The sequence below is a fragment of the Sus scrofa genome, chromosome 8 (assembly GCF_000003025.6).
Source record: "Sus scrofa isolate TJ Tabasco breed Duroc chromosome 8, Sscrofa11.1, whole genome shotgun sequence".
NCBI classification, from domain to species: Eukaryota; Metazoa; Chordata; class Mammalia; order Artiodactyla; family Suidae; genus Sus; species Sus scrofa.
The window spans coordinates 76194745-76222160 of NC_010450.4; the positions used below are offsets into that span (position 1 = coordinate 76194745).

Here is a 27416-nt window from a genome sequence, read left to right on the forward strand (position 1 = left end):
CTCAAACCAAAGCTCAGGAGCCTGTTCTTAAAACGACTCCACCTCCAAGGGCAGCCACAGCACATCCCTCTCTGCGACCAATGCTCTAGTCCTTGGACGTGTTCATGTTACATGAAAATAATGTGGAACTCTGAATTCTTGGCTTATTTCTTTGACGTTATGCTAACTGCAGTCCTGAAGGGAACCTTTTGGTCAGTTCTTATTTATCAGTTACTGGGAAGAACACTGTTCCCGTCCTGAAATCTGCATCCACTGTTAATAAAAAGGTTTCAAAATATTCAGAAAAGAAGCTGTCACCATATAACTTTTTAAAGCACTGGTTACCAACACCAGTCTGCAGATCAACAGCGGACTATAAAGTATTTTTTGCTGTTACATGTGAAAGACTGGAACAGTGGAGTTGATAGCTTTTATGACAGAAAGGTAAATCTATTTTGTGTATTTCTAACAACTCAAACACTGATTATAACCGGAATTCCATTCTGTAACCACAGGTGACCCTGGAACAACATGGGTTTGAAGTGCATAGGCCCTCATATTCGTGGACTTTTCTCAACTGTAAACACCACGGCACTGCACATCCGCGGTTGGCTGAATCTGCAGATGGAGAACTGCGCACTGAGGAACCCTGGATTGGGTGACTGTCTGCAAGTTACAAGTGGATCTTCAACCGTGTGGAGGGTCGGAGCCCCTACGCCCCGCGTCATTCAAGAGTCAACTCTATGATGAAAGACGGTTAACAAAAAGAAAAAACTCCCCACTTATTTCTCTCTAGGGTGACTTTATCTTAAAGTCCACAGAGAGATCTCAGAAGGTAACAAATAAACTTACCTTATTTTCTTCAAGAAATTTCAACTTGATAGAAACATCATTGCGCATTTTATCATATTTTTCCTTATGTGCTTGGAACAGATGCTGTGATTGCTCAATCTTTGGCAGAGTGTTTGCATCACGTGGTCCAAGATTCAGTTCTTCCAAGTCAGTGCGATATGCATCGTATTCAATTCTGGAAAGAAGAGAGTAAGTGAAACAAGTTTAGGAATAAAGTGGAAATATACAACAGTAACATGTCATATATTAATATATAACAATCCTCATACATGTTTTATACTTATGCTTTTTAAATTTTTGAAAGCAAGTATTTATAAAGAGCTATTACTATAAGCATGGAGTGGGAAGAGCTGCTCTTTAATCTCATTAACTATTGCGTTCCAAGTACAGTATTAATTGACAAGTAAAAATTTCCGTAATTTAAAAATCCAGTGTTGAGACTAGCAGGATCAAAGGTAGTGATCAGTCCCTCATGTGAATTGGTTGATATTGATAAGGCCAAGCAGATGAGGGTAGTAGACTTTAGAATGACATAAACTAAGTGGTAAAAGTGGTACCTTTAAGGGCCAGTACTCCTTAAAGTACAGGTCAGCAATGCACAACAGAAATATATTGCAAGCCATGTAGGCAACTTAAATTTTCTAGCAGTCACATTAAAATAATAAAAATAAACTTCACCTGTTTAACAGTATTATTTTATTTTACCCTGTACATCCAAAATATTTTCACTGTAACATATAATCAATGTAACGATTTCTTTCTTTTTGTTTTTTTAAGGGCTGCACCTGTAGCATATGTGAGTTCCCAGGCTGAGGGTCGAATTGGAGCTCAGCTACTGGCCTATGCCACAGCCACAGCAACGTGGGATCCAAGCCACCTCTGTGACCCACCCCACAGCCATAGCAGTGCTGGATTCTTACCCACTGAGTGAGGCCAGGGATCGAACCTGCATCTTCATGGATACTAGTCAGGTTCTTAACCCACTGAACTACAACAGGAACTCCTAAAACATTTTTTTTTTTTTTTAATAAAACTACTTTACTTTTGGGGGGGCTACTGAGTCTCTGAAATCCATTGTGTATTTTAAGCTCTCATGTCTCAATTCAGATGAGCCCCATTTTAAGTGCTCAATAGACACCTGTGCCTCTGGCTACCATTCGGGACAGCACAACTCTAGATGGATTTCCATAGTAGTATTTATAATGTGACATGGCATCTATTACAGAACACTTACTGCCTTGTGTTCCTGAGATGCCTCCCCCAATACTTTCCCATCACCAACTGAAACAGCTACCCCACCACTGTCACTCCGTGACTCCACAGCACCTCACAATACCTCTGTCAAGAAGGTATTAAGAAGCACCTGTGTATAGTACTAGCTAGTGAATAGTGACTTAGCTATTCTGTACTCAGCTGCGAAGAAGCAAAGAGGCCTCTGATTTAGTCAAAATCAGCATCACAAAACTTATTGCCTAAAACTAAAGCTCTTCATTAAAATATCTATAGTACAATTCACATCTCCTACTCCGGAAATTAATAAACAACATAAACTATATAGTATATATGACCTGAGAAAGAACACATCAGTCCCTTGAGTTCCTGTCGTGGCTCAGTGGTTAATGAACCAGACTAGTATCCATGAGGTTGCGGGTTTGATCCCTGCCCTTGCTCAGTGGGTTAAGGATCTGGCATTGCCGTGAGCTGTGGCATAGGTCACAGATGCGGCTTGGATTCTGCATTGCTATTGCTGTGGCATAGGTGGGCAGCTGCAGCTCTGAGTCGACCCCCAGCCTGGGAACCTCCATATGCCATGGGTGTGGCCCTAAGAAGACAAAAGCCAAAAGCCAAAAAAAAAACCAACAAAAAAACACGTCAGTCCCTCGCACTGAGCCTAATTTATTCTTGACTCATACTGAATTTAATAAACTTAATCTTTTCAGGGCCAAAAGCATATCATTTGTTCATTCATTGATACACTGCTACACTAATTCATTCAACAGACATTATGTAAACACTTTCTAGTTCCAGGTTCTGTGCTGGAAACCAAAACTTTATTTGGTCATCTTCACAGCTCATCCCCAGAGGGAAAAAGCTCTTAAACAACACAACCAAGTAAGATAACGGACACTACCATAGGGGAAGGAAGATACAGTATAGAGGGAATCAAGAGGAGGAATTGCTTAATCAGGTATCTGAAAAGGCATCTCAGGAACAGAATTAAAACAATCAAATTTTAAAGGATGGGGAGTTCCCATCATGACTCAGTCGAAACGAATCTGCCTAGTATCCATGAGGACGCAGGTTCGATCCCTGGCCTCGCTCAGTGGGTTAAGGGTCCGGTGTTGCTGTGGCTGTGGTGTAGGTGGGCAGCTGCAGCTTGGATTTGACCCCTAGCCTGGGAACTTCCATATGCCGTGGGTGCAGCCCTAAAAAGAAAAGATAAACCTCACAGGAAGGCAGGACTGAGACCAAGCAGGCCACAGTAAGGGAATCAGATTTAATGCAGCAGCACAAGCGATGGAAAGCCCTGGAAGAACTCTGATCTGGAAAGTGGCATGTTCTATTTGCTCCAGTGGTGATATCAGACATGGAAATCCAAGCAAGGAAACCAATCACAAGACTGAGGGCAAAAGAGAAATGAGTCACTGAACAGGACACGGCATGAAGCTAAAGTAGAGGAGACAGTTACTAAAGATTTAGGAGGCAGGACTGACGTGGTGAGAACTAATTAAACCCCATGAGTTCTAGGGCCGAATCACATGACCACTCTACTCTGCCTTTACTGGCTCTAATGCCTTGAGCTAGTTATCTTCTTTCTGCTTCAGTTTTTCATCTCTAAATGGGAGTAATAATCTCCACAAAAAACCACATATACAAAGTACTTAGGATACCTGTTAATAATATCTTTACAGTGCTTATTTTTTCTGCCAAATTAGAAGAGGGTTGGCCAGAAGCAACATACTAAAAGTGATAAGAAATAAAGGAGAAAAAAAGTAGAACAAAATAGTAATGTGTGGCAACTTAATGTGAAGACAAATATCCTTCGATAGCCTTGGGGCACACTTAAAAAGAACAGTGATTAAGAACAAAGTTATACTGCTGACCTTACATACCTTAATTTTTATTTTTTAATTAATTTTTTAACATGGGTGTGTATTTTATTATAATGTTTTCAGATACAGATTTATTTTATTTTTAACTTTTTATTAACATATAGTTGATTTACAATGGTCTATCAATTCTGCTGTCCTCTCCCTTGACTGTGACATCCGGTTTGTAGAGGGTGTCAAAGCAAAACTTTTCCTGACTAACAGTGCTCATTACTAGCAGGAAAACAAGGACACTGAGTTTTCATCACTTCAAGGCTGCCAGTCTGAACGGGGGTCATACCAATAAAGTTAGCGATAGCTGGTTACTTTATGGCTTAGATAAAACTTCTAGAGAACAGGGTGTCCACGTCGGAAAGGAGCTGAGCACAACTGAATCCCTTGCAGGCACTGCTCTGGACAAGTGCTGAATGGGCTGTTAGAGGATTTTCCATACACGAAGCACCCGAAGGCTAGGAAAGACGTGTACAATACACAATAGGGAGCATTAAAAGGCCACCCGGACATCTGCCTAAATTGCCACGTTCTGGGCTGATCAAATAGGTGACCTTTGCCCTAAATGTCAGTAAATTCTGGTTTTGACAGAGAAGAAAATGCAGCTGAGAAACTTTTAATCTGGGATTCTTTTTGGATGTTATCCCTCACCAGGCAATATTTAATGTTACAACTGGTCAGTGCTTCAGCTACTTCATAAAGAGCACAGAAAAGTAAGTCAACCAAGCTAAGCTTAATGAATAAAATCATACACTGCAACTTCAATAAAAAAGAATAAATTATGAGGTGTGGTAATTATTGTTGTCGGTTTTAAAAGTACACACAGAGGTTGTCTAAAGGTTTCCTAATGATCAACTACATATACTTTGGCTTATAATTTTGTTCAAAAGTTTCAAGCGCATCTATATATTGGATAAAGATTTTCTATCACAGTGTACATTAAGTCAGATTCCTCATTATAAAATGTGAAAATTATTTTTTATAATTAGATGTGAAATTCTGAGATTAGTCCAACTCCTCTAGAGGCTTATTTTTCTCCTTTGCAAATCAAACATAAATTTTTTTTGTGTATGAACAGTGACATCTAATATAACTGTCTGTCTTTAATATGGACTAATATTTTAAAAGCATGTTAGAAATAAAGGCTGACGAGAAAGATACTACATGCTTCAATGAAATATATTTCTATAAATATATTTATATTAAATATAAAATATACTACACTAACATATATTTTAGTGGCTAAAATATATTTCAGTGTAGGTAGACAATAACAAGTCAAGAGACAGAAATTAGATTCACGTAGTCCTTCACTGGGAAGCGGCAGTGACTTTAGATGTCACTGTTCATACACAAAAAAATTTATGTTTGATTTGCGAAGGAGAAAAGAATTTTCATCTTCAAACCCACAAATATTAGGAGTTCCCATTGTGGCTCAGCAGGTTAAGAACTGGACATAGTGTTTGTGAGGATGAAGGTTTGATTCCTGGCCTCAATCAGTGGGTTAAGGATTCAGCGTTGCCACGAACTGCGGTGTAGGTCACAGATGCAGCTCAGATCCCACATTGCTGTGGCTGTGGTGTAGGTCAGACCCCTGGCCTGGGAACTTCCATATGTCACAAGTGTGGATGTGAAAAGAAAAAAAAAAAAAAGAAAGAAAGAAAGAAAAGGAAAGGGAAAAAAACCCCCACAAACATTAGAGGAGAAAATAAGAATGTGTAAAATGATTAAAGGGATAAAAGGAATAAGTATTTGTTATAAACAAATTAGAACACCATGAATAAGAAACAGAGATTTGGAAAAGAATCAAAGTTTACAGAAACAAAAAATATACGTAATAAATCCTTTGAAAAATACAGGGAATGCCCAGGGAAGGTTTTAAACAGAGGCTGGAGAACCAATTAATGGCAGTGTTACTGAAGGATATCTTATTGAGAGATTTCTTCAATGTCATTGAGAGAAGTCATATTAATAGATTCCTTCTGTTTCTTTTTGTCCACCTTCTGATTTTAATACTATGTTAGTAAATACTTCAAACAATAAAAAAAGTAAAAAACCAAGTACAAAACCTAAATAAGGCACACAGATCCATTTCTGTCCTTTTGCCCACCACCAGACAATCCCAGGTATTTGTCCTAATTTTCTTTCCTAAGACATTAAGAATCTGATATATTAATACTAAATGGAAAATTACAAACACAGCACAGGATAAGAGCATCTCATTCTGTGCAAAGATCAACTTAAACAAAGGGAAAAGATAGCCTACGGACTGGGGGAAAATATTTGCAAATAATGCAACCAATAAGGGCTTAATTTCCAAAATATACAAATACCTCATATAACTCAATATCAAAAATACCAAAAATTGGTCAAAAAGTGGGAGAAGACCTAAATAGACATTTCTCCAAAGAAGAATACAGATGGCCAATAAGCACGTGAAAAGATGCTCAACATTGCTAATTATTAGAGAAATGCAAATCAAAACTATAATGAGGTATCACCTCACACCAGTCAAAATGGCCATCATTAAAAAATCTACAAATAATAAATGTTGGAGAGGGTGTGGAGAAAAGGGAGCCCTCTTACACTGTTGGTGGGAATGTAAATTGGTGCAGCCACTATGGAGGACAGTATGGGGAGGTTCCTTAAAAAACTAAAAACAGAGCTACTATATGATCCAGCAATTCCACTCCTCGGCATCTATATGGAAAAGATGAAAACTAATTTGAAAAGATATAGGTACCCCAATGTCATGACAGCACTATTTATAAGACATGGAAGCAACCTAAGTGTCCATCAACAGATGAATGGATAAAGAAGATGTGGTATGTATACACACACACACACACACACACACACAGAGGAATATCACTCAAAGATAAAAAATGACACGTTACCATTTGCAGCAACACAGATGGACCTAGAGGCTATTACACTAAGTGAAATAAGTCAGAAAGAGAAAGACAAATATTATATGATATCATTTATTTGTGGAATCCAAAAAATAATACAAATGAACTTATTTACAAAATAGAAAGACTCACAGATATAGAAAACAAACTTATGATAACCAAAGGGGAAAGGGGGAGAAGGGATAAATTGGGAGTGTGGGATTAAGAGCTACACACCACTATCTATAAGGTAGATAAGCAACAAGGTCCTACTGCATAGCACAGGGAACTATAGTCAATATCCTGTAATATCTGTAATGGAGAAAATTTGGAAAAGAATATATATACACCAACTTGTACACCTGAAACTAATACAACACTGCAAATCAGCTAACGTTCAACAGAAAAAAAGAAAATTTCAGGAGAATAGAGAGGGTGTCTGTAAAAAGGCAAAGCTATATAGAGAACATGGTACAGAGAAGGTGGTAATAATTTCTTAATGCTTGAATAGGACTTATTGGTTTACAAAGTACAAAAATGTTTTGAGCAACTACCACCGATAAATTTTAAGAAAATTTCTCAAAAAGTTAATTTTCCAAGTGGCATAAAACCTAAGAATATATATACTTAAGAACAAGCAATCAATTGCAAAAAGACTAGATGAGTGTAGAGTTTTCAGAGGCATTTCTCACATTCATTAAACTAGCACGAGAGGCCAAAAAGTAAACTTTACTTTCCAAAAGGTAAAGTTTGTACTATCTTCAACTACGCTATAAAAACTTAAACAGAAAATAAGGAAATCAAGTGTTTGGAGGAAGAAAAACTCAAAGTGGACAGGAATGGTGGAGGGGGGGGCTGGGCCTGGAATCAAAGTTGAAAAATGCTCTCATAGGTCTGCAACTTTTTAGACATTTCTAAGTAACTCTTAATATGTATTTTGGCATTCCTGCTGTGGCTAAGTGGGTTAAGGCCCCAGCGTCTCTGTGAGGATGCAGGTTCGATCTCAGGCCTAGCTCAGTGGGTTAAGGATCAGGCGTTGCCTCCAGCTGCACAGTTGAAGTCGCAGGTGCAGCTGGGATGTGGTGTTGCTGTGGTGTAGGCTACAGCTGCAGCTCCAATTCAACTTTTGGCCTGGGAACTTCTATATGCTGCAGGTAGAGCTGTGAAAATGGAAAAAAAAAATTAAAAAAGAAAAAAAAAAGCATTCTATTTACCTAACAGGATGGTTATGAGATGAAGAAATCGTGTGTATTGTGTGTGTGTGCGTATAAAAATGTATGAAAACACTGCATTATAAACTCTGAAAATACAAGGCAAATAATTTATGTAAAGGTAAAATTTAAAAGAGTTTGAAGTCTTGGAGTTCCCGTCGTGACGCAGTGGTTAACGAATCCAACTAGGAACCATGAGGCTGCAGGTTCAATCCCTGGCCTTGCTCAGTGGGTTAAGGATCCAGCATTGCCGTAGGCTGTGGTGTAGCTTGCAGACGCGGCTCAGATCCCGCGTTGCTGTGGCTCTGGCGTAGGCCGGTGGCTATGGCTCCGACTGGACCCCTAGCCTGGGAACCTCCATATGCCGCGGGAGCGGCCCAAGAAATGGCAAACACACACACACACACACACACACACAAAGAGTTTGAAGTCTGGTTATAATCTAAGATCCAAGATAAAATGGAAGCAGAAAAGAGCTTGTATATTCAAGAGAAATTCAAATTATGAGTCTGGCTCTTGCAGAAGCTGCACAATTACTAACAGGGAAGCAGTGGTATAGGATGAAAGGGTAGGCTTAGGCCAGATGAGAGAGGCTGTCTGGCATCTACCTGGTGGAACACTATCCTTGTCCAAGGAAGCTGGAGCTGGGAGCTCCTCCACCTCCTTTTTCTCTAGCAGGCAGGTGTGGGGCATACGACCAAGGCTCCACAGGTACTCTCAAGGCGAGGAAGCAAAGTACCAGGAGCCTTTTGGAAATAATAATAATAAATTATATATATTAATAATATTAATATTAATAATATTATTATTTTTGCTTTTTAGGGCAGGACCCATGCCATATGGAAGTTCCCAAGCTAGGGGTCAAATCAGAGCTACAGCTGCTGGCCTACACCATAGCCACAGCAATGAAGAATCTGAACCGCACTGGCAACCTACACCACAGCTCACAGCAACGCTGGATTAACCCACTGAGCGAGGCCAAGGATCGAACTTGCGTCCTTATGGATGCTAGTCAGATTCATTTCCACTGAGCCACGATGGGAATCCTGTAAGTTATTATTTATGGGAGGTGTAGCAGAGGTTCCTGGGATTAGGAACCTAGTTAGATTCTTCTAAGGTATAACTTTGTCTTTAGTTCTTGTCTGTTTCTAGAATCTGTTCTCTTGCCTTTCTGTTAGCTCTGTGGGCTACCCTATAACTTCTAATACTTTCTTTTGCTGCTTATATTGGCCAGAGTTGGTTTCTCTTATTTGCAACCAAAAACTATGCCTAAAGGATTATGTACTATCTGTTACACAGACAATATAGTGAAAATTTATACCTACCTGGCACTTTCATACTGTTTCACAGTCATTAATGTATCTTCAATTGTTTTATTCACCAAAGTGTTCACACTGGCAATGAAAAAATTAATGGCTCCTAGAAGAGTCTCTCCATTTTTAGCCAGAAGCTTCTGAGTGTCTGCATTATAGCCAAATTCTTCCTAAAACAAAAAAGTCACCTTAATTTGTCTGGTTATAAATTAGTAAATGTGTCTAAAGAAAATCTCAAACATTATCACTATTGGAAAAATATTTGATTTAGATATCTAGCTACAGAAGTTTTTTCTTTCAATGTTTAAATAAATAGGAATCTAAATCACAACTAGCTATACAATTACAGAAAAAGTCTAGTAAACCAAAACTGTCATCAGCTCAGATGCATAGCTAAAATAAAATAATTTTTAAAAGTTAAACTACTTTGTACTAGAAAGAATAGTTTCATTTCTACGTTTTGTTTCTATTATCTGTAAGCACAGCTGCTAAGAAGAAAAATATAGCAGATTATTAATCAAAGAAACTAACTTTCACAACCAAATTAGGTAATAATTGGCTAAAACTTTCAGACATAAAATAGATTGTAATTTTTGTGTTTTGACTGAATGTCCTCCAAGTATAAATATTAACAATATACATTTCTTTGTAAACTTAGTGACCAGCTGACTTCCAAGCTCAGGTCTATCTAGACAAGCAGCTGAGGAAGGATCACTCAACACCAGTTTTAGTTCGTTCTCTCTGAATAAACTGAGTCTTGACTTAGCAAACATTACATAAGACTCTTTAACATGTGGGTGGCAAGAACTAACTCAATTTTTAGCAGATAAAGCTTTCAGCAGAGAGAGTCTGATTAATTAACAAATTATAGGTTACACATGTAACTAAATAAAAAATCTGATCTCATCTTATTGCAAGATATATCATTTGAGAGTTCTGAGATTGTTATAAAATACTTTTTAATTTCAGCTGAAAAAATAATGTAGTATTATGTTAACTAGAATCTTAGAAGATTCAAATTTAATGTTAGTGCTACAGCCATAATTAAATTTCTACGTGGCAGAATTTTCAATAATTAATAGCAAGAAAGTAAAATTATCTTTATTAGGCTAAAGGCATTTTCCACTTAAGAGCAGTCTGTGTAACTCAATCTTCAAAACTGTACAGATCTTGATTTGAAAAAATATTGGAAGATAAGGATTATATAAAAGGACTGTCAATCAGTAGTATGTAAAAACTAAAATGAAAGGCTAAAGAATTTTGGCACCAATTTTATAACCTAACTTCCATTACTGAAGACTACATAAATGTTACTGGAAATAGAATATAGGAGAAAACATTTTTTACAAATCTTAAAAAGAGTTCACACAACATATTACAACTGTTCTTATTGTCTTTGGTGTTAAAAGAGGTAAAAAGCAAATTTTAAAAAAAATCACCAAATAAGAGGAAGAAAGATAAAAAAAAAAATCCCTTTTCTACTCATTTTGGTATATATCACAGCATCATATGCCTGTGACATCACTCACTGCTGTAAGTTCTCAATATTCACAATTTCACATTATTAACTTTGAAAATACAAGTCCTAATTTAGTCACAGGGAGATCTACATAACCTAGAAAGCTGTGCTTTTACTAACAACAAACAAAAAAACTAGAATATAGTAAGATGAAATCACAGCAGATTGAAATGTTATAGAGCAGAATTAGGAATCCTATAATTACAGATGAGAAAACAGGCCAAAATTCAAAGCAGACAAGAGTAAATGGTCACTGTTCTCATGAACGTCAATCTCACCTATAATTCTGTGAATCAAATGTGTATAAAACTTAAGATTTTGTTGTATAATCTGAAAACTGACTAGAAGAAAAAAGCTTTTTTATAGTAAGATACAAGAGATTCAGCACAATTAAGATACAAAACAATTAAGACACTATAAAGAAATGAATATACATATGCATATGTATTATAAATACATAAATAATAATACGGGTTTTGACAATAAACATAAAACATCACTCTTAAACTTCATTTAGTTCATAAATTATTTCAATATTCTCAGCTGGATAGAGATAGTTTACACATTATTACAACAGTCAATATAAATCAAAAATAGTTCTAATCTGCCACTGAAGAGGAAAGGCCAACATAATTCCTTGATCTAAATATTTGCTGGCTTTGGAGTTCCCTTCACAGGTCAGTGGTTAACAAACCCGATTAGGATCCATGAGATGCAGGTTTGATCCCTGACCTCACTCAGTGGGTTAAGATCTAGCGTTGCGGTGAGCTGTGGTGTAGGCCGGCAACTACAGCTCTGATTTGCCTCCTAGCCTGGGAACTTCCATATGCTGTGGGCGTGGCCCTATAAAGCAAAAAAAAAAAAAAAATCTTGCTTTATATATAGACGAAGTTTCGGAACATTTGAAATTCTTTTTCTCTTTAGCAGCTCTTACACTATTTACAACATTTACCAGATGTAAATGACCACCATTTCCCATTCAATTTATATATCAGGACCAAATAATAGAAGGATCCATTTGGACCTAAAACATAGAGTTTTAGTAGTATAAATTATCATCTAATTACAACAAATGAATTATTTTACAATAATACAGAGCAGTAAAAAAAAAAAAAAAAAACCTAGAATCACAAGTACTAATTGATAATTGACAGCAATATGGATTGTGAAAACTTCCCTCATCTCAATGTAGATGTAACCCTCAACTGAGAAAAATACAATTTAATGAGATGCTGTGGTAGAGCGGAACTAGGAGTTAGAAGGTGTGTAATAAAAGGATAAAAATCAAGTTTGGGAATTCATATCTTGATTCCGCCACTGAGTGGATCTGTGTCTTTCATAAATAACTCAAATTCTTTGGGGCTCAATTTCCTTACTCATAAATTAAAGATAATTATTCCCTTACAAGTTGACAGAAGTGCCATGAGGTAACCCCTTTAAAGTTTCTGGCAGATGATGGGCATTCACTAAAAGATCATATCCTATCCCCCTCAGGAGATTTGAATTTTTTTAACTGCTGGATATTGGTTGTTTCTCTAGAAAATAAAGAAACTGGACTAATCTTTAAATTCTTCCTCAATCCCTAAATGTCACAATTTCAACGACAGCTGCATAATCATCATAATTTATTCAGTGCCTCTATGTGCCAGGTCCTGTATCATGAGTCTTCCATGAATCTTAGTTAATACGGCATAAAGCGGAAAAAAGCAGACCCCAGCTCTTCACTGCTGTACTCTATAAACTTTTCCTCAAAAAGAACCGACAGGCAAAGAAGGGTGTTATTCTGCTGGCAGTGTGACTGATCCCGATTACCAAGGAGAGTGGGGCCCGCTATGGCGCAGAGGAGGTAAGGAAGAGTGCGTCTGGAATGCTGGTGACCCCTTAGTCCTGCCACGGGTGCCCTGAGGTTAATGTGAGTGGAAAACTCCAACAACTATTACAGGAAGGACTACTAGTGGCCTGGACCTTTCAGGAATGATGGTCCAGCTCATTCCATCAGGCAAAGAACCACCACAGGCTAAGGTGCTACCTGAGAGTGAATGCAATACAGAATAGGTTATGGAAGAAGCTATAGCCATGTGACCTTTGTAGAAATGAGGACTGTAAGTATTTCTCTGTCACTTTGTTATGAGCATATGTGTGTGTGTGTGTGTCCGTGTGTGTGTGTGTGTGTCCGTGTGTGTAGAAAGCAGATACCTTTGTTTTCTTCCCTCTCTTATCCCCTTATCACATGACGTAAACTCTATTAACTTTACATCATAATATTTAACTATTGTTAACATCATAGTATTTAAGTTTCGGAAAATCAAAGGAAAAAGTGAACCTCACCCAAGAACTTTGCATCCTCTTCTAGGGAAAGGGTTAGCGTGTCTTTAATAATCGTACACAGGAGAGTTATATAGCATGTTAGGTGGAAGTAAGATTTTATTGTTTTGATTTGGAGATTAAGTGTGGTTTAAAGAATGTGCATAAGTGTTGCTAAGTTGATAAAGGGTGGACTGTGATGGTTAATTTTTTTCTAAATAAACCTTATTGGACTTAAGAAAGTTGTGTTAGTTTCAGATGTACAGCAAAGTAATCAGCTATATACATATCCACTCTTTTTCGGATTCTTTTCCCATATAGGTTATTACACAGTACTAAGTGGATTTCCCTGTACTATACAGTAGGTCCTTGTTACCTATTTTATATATACAACTGTGAATATGTCAATCCCAACTCCCTAACTTGTCCCTTCTTCTTTTTTTGGGGTGTGCCTGCAGCATGGAAGTTCCCAGGCCATGATGGAGCCCATGCCACAGCAGTGACCCAAGCTGCTGAAGTGACAAGGCCAGATCCTTAGCCTGCTATGTCACAAGAGAACTCCTGTGACGGTTACTTTTGTGTGCCAACTTGATCAGACTGGTGTCCAACTGTTTGGTCAAACATCAGTCTAGATGTTGCTGTGAAGGTACAGATTTTGTTGATGTGATCGACATTCATAATGATAAACACTGCAGATGTGATTTAAAGCTGAATTTAAGGAGATTATCCTCTATAATGTGGGTGGGCCTCGCATAATCAGTTGAAGGCCTTAAGAGTAAAAGATTGAGGTTTCCTAGAGAAAAAGGAATTCTCTCTTAACATAGAATTCAAGGTTTCTTTCTAACACAGAAACCCTGTCCAAGTTTTCAGCTTGCTGGTCTATCTAACAGATTTGAGACCTGTCAACCATTACAATAGTGTGAGCCAGTCCCTTAAAGTAAATCTCGTGGTATGTGTGTGTATTATGCACATATCTCTTATTGATTCTATTTCTCTGAAAAACCTGACTAATACAAAAATGTGGGAGTTCCCCTTGTGGAACAACAGAAATGAATCCAAATAGTATCCATGAGGATGCAGGTTCGATCCCTGGTCTTGCTCAGTGGGTCGGGGATCCAGCGTTGTCATGAGCTATGGTGTAGGTGCAAACTCAGCTCAGATCCAGTGTTGCTGTGGCTGTGGTGTAGGCTGGCAGCTGTAGCTCCGACATGACTCCTAGCCTGGGAACTTCCATATGCTGTGGGTTCGGCCTCAAAAACAAAAAAAAAAAAACAAACAAAACAACAACAAAAAAACAAAAATGTCTGTCCTGTAAATACTGATTGCAGTTTTCAAATTCATCTCCAATATGTTCTAGTTTATTATTATTTCTACATTTATAAATACCAGTTAGAATGTTCAATCCAATGAAATTTTTCCTACATTATTTCCTTCAAATCACTTTTGTAAACATATTTACTTTCAGCGTTTATTCACTAACAAACTATCATAATACATTTTGGTGCATACAAACCATAAAAGAAGAATACATCACATCTTTTTAGTAAAATAGGATGGTACAGATTCTTGTCAAGAAATGTTACATGATGGAGTCATTCCTGTTGAACAACTAACTAGATGAAATAACTGTACAGTTATGTGTCAACTTGGCTGGGCCATGGTGTCCAGATACTTGGTCAAACATGGCTGTGAATGTTTCTGTGAAGGTGTTTTTGGATGAGACTTATATTTAAATTGCTGCCCTGTCAGTCAGGCAGACTGCCCTCCACAGTGTGAGTGGCTTTCATGCAATCTGTTGAAGACCTTAACAGAACATAGACTGACCTCCCCTGGGCAAGAAAGGATTCTCCTCAGTGGATCAAGGATCCGGTGTTGTCTTGAGCTGTGGTGTAGGTCGCAGATGTGGCTGGGATCTTGCATGGCTGTGGCTGTGGCATAGGCCAGCAGCTGTGGCTCCAATTAGACCCCTAGCCTGGGAACCTCCATATGCCATGGGTGCAGTGGCCCTAAAAAGACAAAAAAAAAAAAAAGACTACAGAAATAGTTTTTTTCAGATTTCTTTCTGGCAGCACGAAGTATTTACCTCACTACGCTATCATTCTAGGCAATGCTGTCATTCTTTTGTTTATCATCTTAGTCATTCATAACATGGTAGGAAAAAACTGATGAGTAATAACGAAATAATTCCTAAGATGATGAAACAGTAAAGTGTTTTAAGATATAAGAAAATAAGATAATTAAGATCCCATACTGTGTCTCTGACTTGCAATGGACCCCTATGGCAGTTGCAAGATAAAAAATTTTATTCTATTGAAAAATTAAGTAAATTTTCTCAATGGAAGACTTCTAAGAAAAAAATAATTGTCAAGAAATCTCAATCTTTACAAAGCTAGAAATGCTCAAATAGGAAACTCAAAAATTATTTATTTATTTATTTTTTTTTTTGTCTTTTTGCCATTTTTTGGGCCGCTGCCGCGGCATATGGAGGTTCCCAGGCTAGGGGTCTAATCGGAGCTATAGCTGCCAGCCTACGCCAGAGCCACAGCAACACCAAATCCGAGCCGCGTCTGCGACCAACGCCACAGCTCACGGCAACGCCGGATCGTTAACCCACTGAGCTAGGCCAGGGATCGAACCCGCAACCTCATGGTTCCTAGTTGGATTCGTTAACCACTGCGCCACGACGGGAACTCCAGGAAACTCAAAAATTAAACTGGGTACAATGGACTTGAATACTGAGGATTAACCTCTCAGTTCCATTTATTTAAAAAAAAAAAAAAAAAAGGACTTCACATCTGGAAAAGAAAGATAATAAAAGTACTACTGGCTGACACAGCCTTAGATCAGCTAGTACCCTTACAAACCACTTAAGAATTGTATGTGGTATGTAGTAAGCCCTCAATCTATGTTAACCATTATAATGAACAGGGCCTAACACTTCCCCAGACCCTCCACTACTCTAGCTACCTCTTTTCATACTGTGGGGATTTTTCTCTGGGTCACAGACCCTCAAAAAAGATAGCAAGAGATCATGGAGAAAGAGAAAGGCCTGGATATATCTTAATATATTCCAGTTCTATCTTTTATTTGTTTTGTGATCATATAAAAACTTCCTAACCTCTCTTGGCCTCACTTTCCTCATGTATAAAATAGGGATAACATTTCTTGCAGTGTTGTCAGATATATTACAGGATATAATAGCTATAAAGCACCCAGGCCATTACACTGAAATTGTGGATACTAAATAACTGCAGCTGTTGTGATAATTCAGCTTCCTATTACTAGTTTCATTCTTCTCTTTCTCTAACGACTCAGTTAAAATCTCAACATTTTCCACTATCATGATGTATATTGTCATTGCTAGCCGAACTTTGTCCAAGATTTAGATATCATCAAATGATTTAATGCTCTAAATTATCTAACTCTCTTTAAGTTAGAAGTCTGCAGACAAGGAATTTCTGCACCTTTTGGCTCCAGGTGAGAAAAAAAAAAAGACACAAGAGGAGTCATATAAGAGATCATAAGAAACTATCAGAAAAACTTCACTGAATACTTATATAGGTATATACAGAAAACATTTCATTCTAAAATTCATAACTTATATTAATAATTTTAGTAAAAGTGTATCACAAAGCCAGTCATGCAAATTACTATTTGTTCAGGACACTTTAAGAGACAGGTAAGAGATGGCCAGTAGGCCTGAACTGACTTTCTACCCATGCCCAGCTCCATACAGAGCTCAGATTCTTTCTAGGCTCGGGCAGGCTGAAGGCTCTTTTTCCTTCCCTCTAACCAAGTTCCCTTCCCCCAAAACCCCCAGCTGACAACTTGAATACTACATGGAAAAAAGTCAGTTGGGCCTTGTAGAAATTACACAAAATATCTTAAAAGAAGACCTCAAGATTCCAATTTTGCTAAGAGTTCAGCAAATCAGAAACATAACAAATTACCTCTTCACTCCTATTGCCATTTTCATCCTTCTCACCCCCCAATAATTATTTCAAATAATCTTACATGGAGTTCTAGTGACTTCAAACTCAGATCAGCAAATGCATCTCCAAGTTGCCTTTGGGTATGCACCATCTGGAAAAGCTGGGTTGACAATGTCTGAGCCAGTTTTAGAATATTTTCATATTTTTTCTTGTTATCTCTTAATATATCAATCTGAGCTTCAAGCTCAAGGTCCACAGTTCTTGATCCACGGCCCAGCTTCTCAGAGATAATCTGTCGAGTGCACTAAAAGTGGAAAGATGCACTTTGTTTAGGAAGAAAAGAAAAAGAACAAAAGAAAAAAACCCAGTAATATAGCAATCCAAATTAAATATGCTGAAACATAAGGCACACACTGTTTTGGTTTCAAACGAGCTAGTCTAACAAACTGAAAATTGGCAGATTCCTTAGAAGTTCATCAGGACACAGAAGGTAAATTTACCAGACATGTTTAATAACAATCACTAATCAGAGGAAGTTTTAAAACTTATCTAGCTAATTTATATACTGCCAGAGGAGCTCTCTCACATAATCATATTTCAAGCTTGGTGCACTTGGGTAGATTATTTAAAATAACTGAGATACTTGGCATTGATTTGAGAATAATATTGGACTATTTTTTTTTCTTCTTAGGGCTGTACCTGTGGCATATGGGAGTTCCTAGGCTAGGCACTGAGTTGGAGTTGCAGCTGCCGGCCTACACCACAGCCACAGCAACATGGGATCTGCGCCGTGTCTGTGACCTACACCACAGCTCACAGCAATGCTGGATCCTTAACCTACTGAGCAAGGTCAGGGATCGAACCCACATCTTCATGGATACTAGCTGGGTTCTTAACCTGTTGAGCCACAAGAGGAACTCCATGTTGGATTATTAATGTAAGAATAATAGAAATACCAAAATTCTACTCTCCTACTGGTTTCAAATACTTTTTTTTTTCCTTCTATCTCCCCACCAAATAGTTGTGAATGTGTGTGTGTGAGTAGTTAGAATGAAGAGACAAAAGGAAGGAGAAGAGGGGGTAGGGAGGGAGGAAAGAGGGACAGAGAAAGAGGAGAAATTAAGAGATTCCTAAAATCTTCTACTTTTATCCAGATAAAATAGTATTAAATTATGTTACCTTATTCTGTCCCAGAAATAATGACATAGGAACTTACAATTTTTAAAAGTATCTAATTTCAGAGCACGTGGAAATAAGTTTTGTTAGAAATAAAAATTATAAGCAAATTCACTATTCAGCAATATATTTTAAGAGTAATCAAGAGTGTAGGGCATTAATATACTCACCATTTCAAGATAACAAAACTACTCTAAAAAGTAGCAAATAAGCAGTACAATTTTTAAAATTTGCAAATTTGTTCATCATATCTTTCAAAATTTCTGTTACAAAATTAATATCTGCTATAAGATTAAAATAATGAATGAAATAAAAGGTGAATTTCCTTTAATCCGACTAGGTAATAGAAAACTATTGGAGTGCCCATCGTGGTGCAATGGAAACAAATCAGACTAGAAACCATGAGGTTGCAGATTTGATCCCTGGCCTCGTTCAGTGGGTTAAGCATCTGGCATTGCCATAGGCTGTGGTGTATGTCGCAGACTCAACTCAGATCTGGCATTGCTGTGGCTGTGGTGTAGGCTGGCAGCTGTAGCTCCAATTCAACCCCTAGCCTGGGAACCTCCATATGCCCTAAAAAGCAAAACAAACAAACAAAAAGCAAAACAAAAAGGAAATTATTAACAGTTTGAAGGCTAGTCTAGACTCTTCTTTAAACCTATATAGTCACATATATAATATTTTTAAAGTAAACATAAGACTATGCTATGCTATACATAATATCCTGAGCATTTTTCTTTTCCTAGCATTTCTTTTCTAAGAACACATCTCTGGAGGCTTTTTCTTGTCCATACACATAAATCTATGGTTATCTTTTTAATGTTAGCATATTATATGCTACTTACATTCTTCTATTTAAAATTGAAATGAATTCCCTGACACATTTTCTATTATCATCAATTAAGGACCTTTATGAATAACTGTATTCCAATACAGATAACTGTTTTTAAAAAGTAGAGAAATTAACTATATAGAAAAAGGACAGGAAAGAGGAGAGGACAAACTCACAGAAGGGGGATAAAACTGTTTCTATGGAAAACATATAAACAAAGACTCCTGGGAAATGAAAATCCCATCAAGAGAAAAGTTTAACTGGAGACTTTGTGCTTTTAATGAGGGAAACATCAGCAAGAAATAACACCTGAAATAGTTACAAGATAAGGGAGATAAGCCACTCGTTCCCACTTTTCAGTCGCACTAGGATTTTCCCTATGCAATATAATATTATTAGAGACATTTACAAGGCTCAAAAGCCAAAGCATGTAGTACCTTCCTTAGCAACCCAGATAGAATAGTCTGTTCAAAGTCAAGAAGCCAGAATTGATTGAAGGAGCTTGGTAGACTGGGCAAAATGAAAGAACTGTCTGCTGTTGTCTGAGTGGTCATTTTTTCACAGAAATAATGGTTACAAGCAGATGGGAGGGTCAAAGGTTTAATGAGGAAATGTTTTTTGTTTCTAGGAAGCTACCACAGTGGGAAAAGAAAGGCAACAGTGAATGTGAGGCATAATAAGATAAACCTGGGCCCTTGGAACAAGTTTTGAAACTGAACTTTTAGAGAGCTTGTATTCCAATACAGATAACTAACTACTCTTAGGAGAACCTAAAGTTACCCGGAAGTGGAAGTGAGAGAGCTACGACAGCCTATGTGGAGCTGGGTGAAGAAGGTGGTAGAGAAAACATTTCCCCACTCATCAGGGTCCCAGGGCAAGTTTCTCATATGATCACTGAAAAACAGATTGTTATTTAAGTACATACTGAAATTAAAATGTACAATTTGGAGATTTGTATATACTATAAAGCAAGTTTAAAAACAGAAGAGAATTAAGAATCTCAGTTCTTTATCTTTCACCAAAGTCCCTAAAAACACAGATGGGTGAATGGCTGTGATATGAGGGAGTACAAAGGGCAAAATGATACACGGAATGAGAGACTCCTCGTCCTTGGGAACGAAAGAGGCAGTGATTAAATAGGACATCCTGAATGAGAACAGTTTTTAAGCAGGCATCAAGTTTTGATGACTGCCATTGGCATTTCTCAGTCCTACACTGACATCAGCTAAATAATTTTTGGAAAGATTTATATAGCAGTGTCAGGCCACTTTTACCATCATAAGAAAACTTGTGCTTTTGTAGAAAATGTCAGATCCTAAAAACGCTAACTGAAAAAATTAATTCACTTTATTACTCTTGAGAAGACATATTAAGAGAGTCCTGTATAAAAATACAGACAATTCCCGACTTACAAACCACCAGGCCTGCAAGCAATTCACAAGTACAGAGAGCGTTTCAGCTAGGCTCCAACCTCAACTGCTGGGGCTTTCAGCGACTTAACTACTCTACAAATTCTACTGCCCTGCCCCTGCTAAATTTCAAAAGTAGAAGGGGATTTGGGGCTTGAGCTATCTATTGGTAAGGCATCCAATATAGCATAAATACTCTGCTTATTTGTTTTGTGGAGAATATAAAAGACTAACCAACAATTATGGTGAAGCAATACAACTAACAATAAATTTCTGAAATCCAACTCATCTGCTGTCTGTATAATTAATGCCTCATTATTACAATAAGATTAGAGAATTCCAAACTTTGGAAAACTAGTATACTTCTCTTGACATTCAGTTGCTATCAAGTAACAACAAGATGGAGATTGGGACAAACATATTCATAGCAGTTCTACAGCTAATGTATGCCCAGGCAATATACTACTTCATCAAGTATGTGTTATCTGTCAGTTACTAAGAACTGTAGCAGTGTTTTTTTTTTTTAACTCTTTTGCTGATTTTTTAAACCACATTTATGCAAAGATGAACAATAAGAAAAAAATACTCCATTTTCTGATTGCATTTTTATGTTTAAATGACATTCTCTCCTATATATTCATATAATTGCAAACTAATAATGTGAATAACATATGAATAGTCTTTGAGCAAGTTAGGTGGAAACATTAAAATAAAATTACAAACCTTGTAGGTGTTTAGACTCCATTTTCTAACGAGTTCTAACTTTTCCATCGCAGGATTTTTAGCTTCATCTGCTAGAATAACTGGCCCACTTTTTGTCTGTGTTCTCTGGCCACCTGCATGATCATAATCAGATAAAAAATAAACCAGATAAAGGCAAGTAGAGAAAGAAAACAAAATAGGGACACTGTTCTAATTAAACTTCTTAAGCATTTAAAGAAATAAAAAGGTTCCCATAAAGTGATGGGCTAGAACTTTTGGGAATCATTTTGAGGATAATTTCCACACACTTCAAAAAAAAGCATTTCTTTCCATTAAACATATATGCTCTGTGGTTTGTCCATCTTCTTAAAAAAAAAAATGCTTTTCTTTTTTTAAAAAAAACTGCTGTTTATTTCAAGAAAAATAAAATGTCCACAATTAATCTTATAACCTAATGATCCTAAAAAAACCTGTCAGTAAAAATCTGAAAGGCTAGCCCTCTTCACAGTGCTCTCCTTTCACTGTGGGACACAGAACAGAGCAGCAACACAGTGTCACGGATAACAAGACCGACATTGTGCCTCATCTTTTTTCCTCAATATGCCCCCACTCCCAAAAAAGCCAGAATTAATAAAGGCAGTACAAAGCCTCGATAATGTATTGCTTCAACAATTAAGAAACTATGACATAAAAGCAACTTCACAACTATATAGTTGCTAGCAGTAAAATATTTTTCATAGAATAAAATATTTAATAAACATTCACAATGCTAATGACTTGGGACAGAAAATGTATAATAATTTTAAAAGAAAAATAATATAAAGACAAGAGAAAACGTTTTATAAAATGGTTTTAAAAGTTAGAGTCAGCAAAAATTTCTTTTCTCACTCCTACAGCCAGGCCAGCCTTTACCACAACCTAAGAATGAGAACAGTATACAAAATCAAACATGTTTAAGAATTTACAAAGTTCTTATAGAAACAAACTATAAAATACTAACATTTCATATAATAAGAAACAAAGAGTTTATTTTTTACGCAGTTTTACAGTCCAGCAATATTAAAGTGCAGAGCAAATCTAATGCAAAGAAATAGAGTTGTCTGGGCACAAATGGTAAATTACACAGTATTTCGTTGCAACCTGACAACTATTTGTAAGTCTAAATTCAAAATAAGAAGATACAACTTTTCCATGTGATCCATTCCAAATAATGAAGAAGCCAACTGTTGAAGGCTCCTTTTTGGTTTAACTGAAAACAGGGCAAACTGCAAAGCCAAGAGTACAGGATCAAATAAGTAAAACGACATCTTCTAGGGCAAAGAAAGGATGATTTAAAATGAATCCCATTTTACAGTGTTTTTAAATTTTAAAGTGAACACAATTTCACATTTGAGATAGAGCCTACAACTTTGAAAAGACAGAAAGATAGGCTATGGCTAGAAAGATTATTTCTTTTACTGTTAAAAAAATAAGAGTCAGCCATCAGAAAAGCCAGAGTAACGCACATGTAAGAATATAAGGCAAGTGGTACGAAACTGAGTGGGTTTAGCTTCAGCAGTAGCAAGAAGGGATTTATCCAACCAGGACAGTAATACCTGCAGGAGCAATTAAATCACCTCCTTGCTCAGCCAGTCGACTAGCTGCCACCCTGCTAGGAGACATAACAGATGGCAGTGGTGGTGCTGGGGAACCTGGAAAGGGCAGACATTTCACTGTGAAAATCCTTTTCTTCCTCTACATACTGTACATTTTGAATACAGGTGTACTGGCATTTCCTTTAAAGTACTTGAAAGCTAGGATTAAAAGCCGGAACGAAGATACTTGCCTTCTTGAAGGAATGGATTAATAAGAAATGGATGCTACCAGGCTGAGTTCTTGTATAAACTTTTCATTGAACTACTAAAGCCAAACAAAACACATAATCTAAGAAGAAACTTGGGAAGATCACGTCTAAACAGGACTTTACCTGGACTCTGCTATTTCCAAATCAATTAAGAGAATGTGATTAAAGTCCCAGAGCTGAATGATTTAAAGCTTAAGTAAATATTTTATAACTTACTACTCTAACATAGGGAGGAGAACTGCAAGTAGAAATCCAAAGGCATGTATATCACACTTATAATTAAAATTCAGAGAAATGTGAATGAATTGTAGCCTTCACATAAATAGTGGCTAAAATTTTCAAATCATAAATCAACTATCACAGAGTGTAGATACTGCTACGTATAGTATGAAGGCAAGGATCTCCATCAATTCTGTCATCTGGGAGCTTATTCAAAATGCAAAACTCAGGCCCTTCCCCAGACCTTCTGAACCAGAAGCTGCATTTTCACAAGATTCTCAGGTGATCTGTATGTATTTTGAAGCCTGACAAGTGCTAATACAGAGTGTTATTCTAATTAATCCTAAGAATCACTTCTGAAGCTTTTAAAATAACTCAGGGCACTCCACAATACCTACTGATCATCAGTGAAAGAGGTGTCTGAAGGGCTTTTGCGGGGGGTTGGGGGGGGGGAACAGTCTTAGTTTTTTTATTGGATTGATTTTTGGGTTTTATTTATTTATTAGACAAAATTATATATATTTAAGGTATACAAAGTGATGTTCTGATATATGTGTACATTGTGAAATGATTACATTCTTCACCTCACGTCTGTGTGTGCGTGTGTGTGTGTTGAGAAAACTTGAGATCTATTTTCTTAGACCATTTCAAGTACACAGTATTATTAACTTTAGTCACCATGCTGTTCTTTAGGCAACTGTTTTTTAAAAACCACTTAGATTATTCTCAAACACGACCAAGTCTGAAAACCAATGGAAAGAACACAATTTTTAAATGAAACACAACTGAATTTTAAACTCTTAACCGGGGTTTGAAATTCTGGCTCTACTTACCACAGAGCATCAGGAACACCCTGGCAAACTACTTAACATCTCTGAGTCTTTGCTACCTACAGAGTAAGAAAAACTGAGTTCCCAACACTGCTGCTAATGTCCAGCATTAAACAAAAGAAAACTGTACAGATTTAATTAATTTCTTTATTTTAAATTCTAAAGGCTAGCTATCTTTAGGGAGGGATAATTAAAAAAAAAGTTGAAAAAATCAACATCCTTTCACATGTGAGTATACTTTAATGTTTGCATGTTAATTTTATTTCAACTACACTCTTTCCCAGTTCTCTAGAAAACATATATCAAATTTATAACTAAAATTTTCTAGTAAGACAGGATCAATGTCAACTTTCTCATATTCCATATATACTAAGTTCTAATCAGAAACCGTCACCAAAAACTTTAATTTGGACTGGATCTAATTAAAATCCAAACATGCAATAGATCTAAACAGACTGGTGCTATCTTTCCAAGTCAGAGATACCTGTCTTTTAAAAAAATCTTGAACCATAAAATTTGAAACTAGAAGAGACCATGGAAATCAACTAGTCTGAAATTAAACTACAAGGGAAATGATGTCCAGAAAGGTTAAAAGAGCTTCTCATTAGAGACTCAGATATTCTGAATCCACACCCTAATATCTCCACTATTAAACTCAATACAGAACACACCAATCCATAAGCTATTTGTTGAGTTGGAAGGTATTTATTAACCGGTTATCCAGTCCAATCACCATTTTAAACAAAGACTTCATCTCTATTGTCCAAGGCACAAGGGTTTCTATTATACAAGGAAGCGTTAAATAAAAGATGACTACTGCAGTTCCATTTCTCGATGATCCCAGGAACAGAGCTCTATTGTTCTGGTTACGACTGCTTATTAATTGTGCCTAAGAAATAATCCCATGAAACAGATGAGATACATATAATATATGCAATAAAATGATACAGAACTTTCCACACTAAAGTAGTGAAAGACATGGTTCTGAGGTAACTGGGTGACTTCAACACTTTGCTTTAGTTTCAAGACAATTTCTCTGTGTCCTCAACCCTTTAAACCACGAGTTTAGACTAAATTAGTTACTAAAATCATTCACAATAAATAAATAAATAATTCCAACAAAAAATAACTCTTAAATCTCTAGGCTTTTGCTAACTGACAAAAGTTTAGGAAGTTAACTCCGTTTTATCTCAACAGCAGAAATCTGGGAATATGAACATGTGTGTGCAATGATCAAACCCCCACTAAAACAAAACTTAGGTGCACAGCACAATTCACTCTTAGGAGTTTTGATTATTCACAATTTCCACTATATTGATTCTACAATGTATTTTAGGGGCATATTTCAATATTTATTGTTAAGTTGCATTTAAGTATAATTTTTTCTAAATTTGTTCTAGAGATGTAAATGAGTAATGCTCTTAACTGCAGTAACCTTCAAGTAACAGAGTCATTACTATGATTCAGTCATCTTTCCAGAGGGCTAACAGAGCCCCAACATTTTTTCATAAGACCTCTTTCCTAAATTTTAATCATGATGCTTCCCCCCATGTTCTTTCCAGTTAATCTACATATATCTTAAAACAAAGGCACTTAAAACAACCACAACTTTCCAATAGATGCCCAACTAATCTGAGTGTGGCATAATGATGATCATTTTAATATACTGATCAACAATGCCGTTTGTGGTTAAAAAAATGTTTTGAAAGTCACTTCAAAGGGACATATATTACTACCATTATCATGAAACATTTTTTATTCCAATTTGAAGGATTAGGATGAATCTGCAAGCAAGTAAAGCTGACTGGTGTTTTCACGCCCATGCATCACTGATTTCAACTACTGTATACTATTATCCCATTTAAGGGTGAAAGGATACAACCAAATGTCTGCTAAATAATTTCATCAACGACACTTAAAATACCTTAAAAGTATTTTTTTAAAATTCTATGTTGATATTTAAATTTGGAAACTGGTGATGGGTTCAAAAATGCTGTCACATTATGCAAAGTAAGCCGTATCCCTTTAAGCACTCAAAATTTTAAGCAATCAGTCAACCTTTTCAAAGTTATCCACTAGATGAGAACAGCACAATGCTACACAATGACTAATGAGATGTTGACACGGACACGCCCTTTCTGTATATTTTTCTGAACATAAGCATGAAAAGGGGAAAAAAATGATGTCACTAGATAGCCCACTCATTTTATAGCTCAGAGTGGAAGGCATTATACTGGGTTATCCTAAATGCCTATATCTAAGATCCAATTCACAAAGAATATATTTCACGATATATGCTGTTTTTGACGAAAATATTGGCCACTAGTAAAATTAAAATGTAGACTACAATTATCTGCAAGAGGGCTAAGGATTACAAAGGCATGGGGATTTTTTTATTTTGTGAAATTATAGTGTAGTACTAAAATTAATATACTTCACTGAACATCAACTCCAATTGCTACTTTAACTACAGCTCTGCCAAGGAAACAATCCATTTTTACATACAAATGTTCACATGATTTTACTTTCTTTCACTTGTGTAAAAATGAAAAATACCTAATAAAGATTATTATAGGCAGGAGGGTCAACAAAGGAGGGGCTTTTCTTTATATTAGAAATAGACACATGTAGACAGGATGCATGCAGAAAAGAGCTAATATATTTGGTCTAACTACGTATCCGTCAAAAAGACCAGGTTACAAAAGACTGGCTCTTGGTTAGCATCTAAGAACTTTCATTTTGTGATAATTCCCTGCATCCTCAGAATGGTAAGACTCACGAATATGCCTAAACTTTTCATACAAACGATGTGGTTTATGCTTTCCTTCTGGGAGTCTGGAGTCTTGGCACATGCTAGGCAGCGGGTGCCTGCGTGGGCAGTCTCCAATAAAAATCCTGGACACTGAGTCTCTAATAACTTTCCCTGGTTAGCAAACACTTGACATTTGTTGTCCCAACTCTGCTGGGGGAGTTAAGCCTTGTGTGACTTGCAAGCTTCCGCCTAGTTTTCCCCAGACTTTGCCTCAGGCATCCTTTGTCTTTGCTAACTGTGCTTGGGGTACTTTTGCTTGCCTGGAGTATGATGAAATACTGAGTCCTCGGGGCCTCTTAGCAAATTATTGAATGTGAAGGTGGTCTTGGAGACCTCCTACACAGCATGGTTTTTCTTTTAATGAAAAATAAAAACTTCATTTTCCTAATTGCTTTGGAAAAAAAATAGGAAATATGTATTTATATAAATATTGGTTTACAGTTAGAAATTTTGTGGTATAGCTAAAATATTTAAATATGCATTCTTGATAT

General features: G+C 36.7%; 1 protein-coding gene across 20 annotated transcripts in view; it reads right to left on the reverse strand.

Moving 5' to 3' along the window:
• ARFIP1 (ADP ribosylation factor interacting protein 1) overlaps positions 1–27416 on the reverse strand; it is a 101824-nt gene that overhangs the window by 26014 nt on the left and 48394 nt on the right. For 10 of the 20 annotated variants that reach the window (XM_021100361.1, XM_021100367.1, XM_021100362.1 and 7 more), the window contains 5 exon segments: positions 22817–22912; positions 21243–21355; positions 17185–17406; positions 9360–9517; positions 832–1006 (listed from right to left, as the gene is read on the reverse strand). In XM_021100361.1, the coding sequence (XP_020956020.1) occupies positions 832–1006; positions 9360–9517; positions 17185–17406; positions 21243–21355; positions 22817–22912 (764 nt within the window). 20 annotated transcript variants of the gene reach the window in all.